Below are 5,996 nucleotides of genomic sequence, written 5' to 3' on the forward strand. Positions count from 1 at the left end.
AAAAAAAAAAAAAAAAGACATGAGGTTTTACTATGTGGCCCAGGCTGGATTCGAACTCCTGGGTTCAAATGATCCTCCTACCTTAGGCTCCCAAGTAGCTAAGACTACAAGCATGAGCCACTGCGTCCGGCTATAGGGCTTTCCATGACCCCCAAAAGAAGCTCTGCATTTGTGAGCAGCTGCTCCCCATCCCGCCAGCCCCTGAACCTAAGCAACCACTAATCTACTTTCTGTCTCCATGGATTTGCCTATTCAGGATATTCCATCTACATGGAATCATACCACACGTGGCCTCCTGTGACTGGCTTCTCTCACTTGGAGTCATATTTTCAAGGTCCACCCCTGTGGCAGCATGCAGCAGGATGTCATTCCTTTTCATGGCCTTGTAATATTCCATTACATAGACCACATTTTTAAAAATTTCTCAGTTGGTGGGCATTTAGCCCATCTCCATTTTCCGGCCATCAGGAATAACGCTGCCATGAACATCCGTGTCTGGTTTTTGGACAATTGCAATTTGTATGTTGCACCTTCTCCCTCAAGGGGCTGGGAGCTTCATGGAGTGGGAGGGGTAGACAAGTCTGTCTTATTCACCAGGATCCCCAACATTCAGCACAGTTCTTGAGACATACCAGCCGTTCAACACACACTTGCGAAGGAAAAGCCCCTGAGTCTCCAGCCCTGATTCCTGGAGGCAAAATTACTTCCAGTGCCCCAAGCCTTCGTCTCCCCTCTGTCCTCTGGCTCCTCTCTGGGATCCTGCAGTGACACGACGATCCCTTTCCTTCCCCAACCCCCATCATCAAATCCCTTTGCAAATCCTGACAGTTTTTCCTTCAAATTGTATCCCAGGCTGGGCACTGTGGCTCACACCTATAGTCCCAGCACTTTCGGAGGCCAAGGTGGGCAGATCACTTGAGGTCAGGAGATCGTGACCAGCCTGGCCAACATGGTGAAACCCCATGTCTACTAAAAATACAAAAATTAGCTGGGCGTGGTGGCAGGCACCTGTAATCCCAGCTACTAGGGAGGGTGAGGAATTGCTTGAACCTGGGAGGTAGAGGTTGCAGTGAGCTATGATCGTGCCACTGCACTCCAGCCTGGGCGACAGAGAAAGACTCTGTCTCAAAAAAAAAATGTATCCCCAGCCCACTTCTCACCAATCCCTTCTCACCCCGTTAAGCCAGCACTCTCGCCCAGAGGCCTACAACACCCTCCTAATTTGGTTCCCTGCTTCCACCACTACCTCTAGAATCTGTTCTCACAGCAGCCAGAGGACTTATTTTAAAACATCAATCGGTCACGTCCCTTCTCTGCTCAAAATATTCTCAGGCAGACAAAGGCCAAAGTGCTCACCATGGCCCAGAAAGCCTTTCCCGATCCTGTCCCCCCTCCTCTCTGCTCCCATTCTCTCCCCCCTCACTCCCTCAGCTCCAGCCACACTGACTTTCTCCCTCTCACTCCAACATGTCAAGCATGCGGCAACCTCAGGACCTTTGAATGCACCTCCCTGTGCTAGGACCCCTTTCCTCCAAAATCCACAGGGCCTGCTCCACTCACAGGGCTTCCTCCACGAGACTTACTGAGCACCCTCCCAATCCTAGTACCCTCCTGCCCATTTCCTCCCTGTTTTCCTTCACAGCACCACTCAGGGCCTCAGGTTGTATCTTAAGAGTGTTCTCTGTGCTTATGTTCTATCTTCCTCAGGGAAGGGAGCTCCTAAGACCAGGAGTTTTGTTTTGTTTGAGATGGAGTTTTGCTTTTGTTGCTCAGCCTGGAGTGCAGTGGCGCGATAGCTCACTGCAACCTCTGCCTTCCAGGTTCAAGCAATTCTCCTGCCTCAGCCTCCTGAATAGCTGGGATTACAAGCGCCCGCCACCAAACTTGGCTAATTTTTATATTTTTTGTAGAGACGGAGTTTCGCCATGTTGGCCAGGCCGGTCTTGAACTCCTGACCACAGGTGATCCGCCGGCGTTGGCCTCCTAAGCTGCTGGGATTACAGGCATGAGCCACCACGCCTGGCAAGAACAGGAGTTTCTGGTCACTATTGTCACCCCAGCGCCTAGAACAGGGGCCTGGAACACTAGAGCGATCAAAAAGTATTTGTCAAATGACTGAATGAAGGAATGAGCCTTCAGAGGCAAGATGCTCTTATGAATGAAGTTTGCAGGCAAGAAAACATCCTCAAAGAGGTTAAATGACGCATGGAGGGTCACATGACCTGCCATCACTGGTGGGTAACAGAGGCAGCGCACATCTCCTAACAGGGGCCCCCAGCTACTCCACAACCCCCATCACTCCGCCCCTTGTCGTAACAACCCACCATCTCTCTATCAACTGATACCCAACTGTGTCCACCCCCTCCTGTTCACTGAGCACCTACTACATGCCAGATCTTTCCATAACAGTTACATTCTAAAACAACAACAGCAGTCATTGGGTACTTGGCAGAGCTGCTGTTGGGAGCCAACAGAGTAACAGCAACAGCCAAGTTCCATCTGGGGCCTGGAATGTGTGAAAGGCCTGACTCACAGGCACTGCCACAAGCCCCTCAGGAAGATACGATCAGCAGCCTCTCTTGACAGATGAGGAAATCGAGAGGTGAAGTCCCTCACTCAAGGTCACACGGCTAGGGACTGGTGGTGCTCACACGCAAAGCCAATCCTGGCTGACCCCAGAGCCCATGCCCACACAGCCTTTGAATACTCCTGGCAGCTCCAATCACCAACAGCCATTCCCAGGAGTTGAGAGCTGATTTGTCACCAGACTTTCCATTGTCACGACAACTCTTCCTGGCAGGGAACACTGTCCCCATATTACTGTGGTCAGATAGAAAGGGCTCAGATCCCAGCCTGTCCTGCTCCCTGACCCCTGACCTCTCTCTGGGACTAGACTTTCCCTATTCCCAGCTTTCCAGATCTCTGGAAGGTGGGAGGCCGTCCTGGAGGTCTAGGCGCTCCCTCTTCTGCCCTTCCCCCAACCCCCCACTCTATAACATCTTCTCCTTTCCAGGGCAGCGTTCCCTGTCACAGGTTTTCCCAAGGCCTTACACCTGCAGCTCCTTTCCTCTGTGCTCCTTGGGTCCCTCCTTCCCTCTCAGTTGCCCCTCTGGCTCCCTCCACACTGCCTTCCATGTCTAAGCAATATCCCATCTTTAAGCCCCTCTAACCCTCACCAGGGTGTCCTTATAGTCTGGCCCTCCCATCATCTCCCTGCCTTAAACCCAGGGACTTTCAGCCACTCTCAGGCCTCCTCTATACCACTGGCCAGGAGCCTCAGTGACCTATCTAACCCCTTCCCCTATATGACACCCCCTATCCCAGGCCCTCAAGCCCTGCTCAATTAGGCTTCCGGCGTTCCACTTCCTCCAGGTCCCCTCTGGCTTCCTCCCATTCCATCGCTCCACAGGGTACCCCCCCATGCACTTCTTTCCCTTCCTCTATACATTAGGGATCCCTCTAACCCCATCGTTTGTACGATCCCCCAGCTTTTCAGTCTTTCCCAAGGGACACCTCTATGCTCCCATCCCCGGGACCTGATTGGCCTCCTCCCCTTTCCAGCACCCCCGGACCCCTCTAGCTACTCCGTGTCGTCACCTCAAGAGGCACTCTATGACACCCCAAGCCCCTGAGTGACCCCCACCCTAAAGTTCCTCCCGGGACCCATCTATGCTCGCCCTCTAGACCCGCAAAGGCTTTTGATCCCCCGGGTCCCTCTGTGACCCCCAAACCCCTCAATTTAAGGCTCCCCCCTCCCCCGCGTCTCCAGTGTCCCCCGGCCGCGCGCTCACAGTTCCGGATGTCAGAGATGAACACAGCGAGCCCCCGCATCCCATCGCCCTTGGACACGGCCGGCATGATGGCGGTGGTGTCCGCTCCAGGCCTGGCCGGACAGGGCACAGCGCAGCGGGGGCTGGCAGGCGGGGACCGGGCGGAAAGGACCCCAGGCAGCGCCAAGGAGCCAAGCCGGCCGCGGGTAAGGCTGGCTGGCGGGCGGGCGGGCTGGCAGGCCGTGGCACCGCCCCCCGGCCCCTCCCCTCTGCCCGCCTTCCGGAGCTTTCAGCCGCCTATTGGTATGGGCTCCTGCCGCTCAGACGCGGGTTTGTCCCCTACTTTTTCTTTCATTGGTCGCTAAGCAAAGGCACGACGCTGCGATTGGCCCAGTGCTCCGCTATTTCCGTTCGGGAGCGGGGAGGGAGGAGGAGGAGTTGCCCGAGAGACGGGCGGGGTTCGATTGCGTATAATGGACCCGCCCCCTCCGCGCGGCCAAGTCAAACACTGATTGGATCTAGCGGGTCTCCAAGGGGGAAGGGAGGGACGTGACGGAAGGCGGGGAAAGGGCCCTAGGAGGCGGGACTTAGGTTGACTGAGACCAATGAGCGGGTAAACCTCCCCCGCAGGCGTCACGGATTGGTGAGATCTGTCCTACTTCCACCCTCTATTGGGCGGCTGTGGGGGAGGGCGGAAGGCGAAGAGCCCTAGAAGAAGGATAGAAGAGAGGGTGTCACTCCGCCTGGCTGGGATAGGTGGAGCGACGCCTGCAATTCCCTGCTGCAGAGAAGGAGTTGGGCGGGGCAACAGAGCGTTCGGTGTTTACTGCGCAGGCGTCTCGGTGTTCCCTTTCTGCCTCCACTGTCACCCCCAACTGCTAAAATCCTCTTCCAGGAAGCCTTCCTCCCCTCCCCCCTTTTCTGCAACCAACGTGTCGGGACTTGTTTTGTCAGGAGACCTAGAATCTCAGAGTGAAAATCAGTAATTCACGACTAATCCCATTAAGCAGAGGTTAAACCATAGGTCGAGAGAGTGAATGACTTGCCCAGGGCCACACGACTTGGAAGTGAAAGAACAGAAATAAATGTAAACCATATCTTGGCTTTTAACTATTTTTCAACATATGTTGCCCTTTTTTTTTTTTTTTTTTTTTGTCCAACCACAATGTCTCTCGGGCAGCCTCCATTGTAGCAGATACCCAACCAAAATTGATTCTCCCTTCCAGACTAGGAACTCCTGGGCAAGACTGGGACCTGGTCTTGAAGAGTTTCAACAACATTTGTTAAAGGAAGGAATGGGTGAATCTGCTTTGGCCCAACCCCAGCCTCCAACCCCAACCGTCAGCTCTCCAGGGAGCCTTTGATAAACTGACTTCGGGGAAGGCAAAACGGCCAGAACTCCCAACGCCCTGGGCAATTGAGAAATTTGGGACAAAGGGAACTGGAAGAGTCCATTTCTGTCACCTCAAGGGAAAGATCATTCCCTCCTCCTGCCCCCGTCACCAGCCCTTTCTAATCTCAGAAGCCAAGCATTCCTGGAATGAGTCTTGGGGGTGTGTCCTGGATCTTTGGAATGGCCTCTGTGAATCCTGGGAGATGGAAAGGAGGTTAAGAAGAGCCCACCTTCCAGGCTCAATGGATGCGTCTACTTGGGTTTCCAGGAATGGGGCTTGGGAAAGTCCATTTTGGATTCTAGGAGGCCAGATACCGCTCAGCTGTTTTAGTAACAGGGAGAGTCCATTTGTAATATGAGTGGGGGTGCTGTTTGCCCCTGAAGAGCATAAAGCAGTCCCATTAAACACAAGAAAAATTATAAATATCAGAACTTCACGAAGTTCTTTTTATTTATTTATTTATTTATTTTTTGAGACAGTCTCGCTCTTTCGATGGAGTTCAGTGGCTCAATCTCGGCTCACTGCAACCTCTGCCTCTCGGGTTCAAGCGATTCTCCTGCCTCAGCCTCCCGTATAGCTGGGATTACAGGCACCCGCCCTCATGCCCAACTAAATTTTGTATTTTTGTAGAAACGGGGTTTCACCATATTGGCCAGGCTGGTTCTTGAACTCATGACTTAAGGTGATCGGCCCTCCTCAGCCTCCCAAAGTGCTGGGATTACAGGCGTGAGCCAACGGGCCGGGCTGAAGGAGTTTTTTTTTTTTTTTTTTTTTTTTAGGGAGTTTTGCTCTTGTTACCCAGGCTGGAGTGCAATGGCGTGATCTCGGCTCA

At 53.5% G+C, this 5,996-nt stretch overlaps 1 protein-coding gene across 2 annotated transcripts in view; it reads right to left on the reverse strand.

Annotated features, from left to right (window-relative positions):
* The window catches only part of AP2A1 (adaptor related protein complex 2 subunit alpha 1), a 41,731-nt gene extending 37,717 nt beyond the window's left edge, over positions 1-4,014 (reverse strand). For both annotated transcript variants that reach the window (XM_017512615.2, XM_017512613.2), the window contains exon 1: positions 3,792-4,014. In XM_017512615.2, coding sequence (XP_017368104.1) covers positions 3,792-3,858 — 67 coding nt within the window. In that variant the 5' untranslated portion in view covers positions 3,859-4,014. The remainder of the gene's footprint in view (positions 1-3,791) is intronic.
* Positions 4,015-5,996: the final 1,982 nt, after the last annotated feature.

This window comes from Cebus imitator, unplaced genomic scaffold, assembly GCF_001604975.1.
Source record: "Cebus imitator isolate Cc_AM_T3 unplaced genomic scaffold, Cebus_imitator-1.0 Scaffold473, whole genome shotgun sequence".
Classification (NCBI taxonomy): domain Eukaryota; kingdom Metazoa; phylum Chordata; class Mammalia; order Primates; family Cebidae; genus Cebus; species Cebus imitator.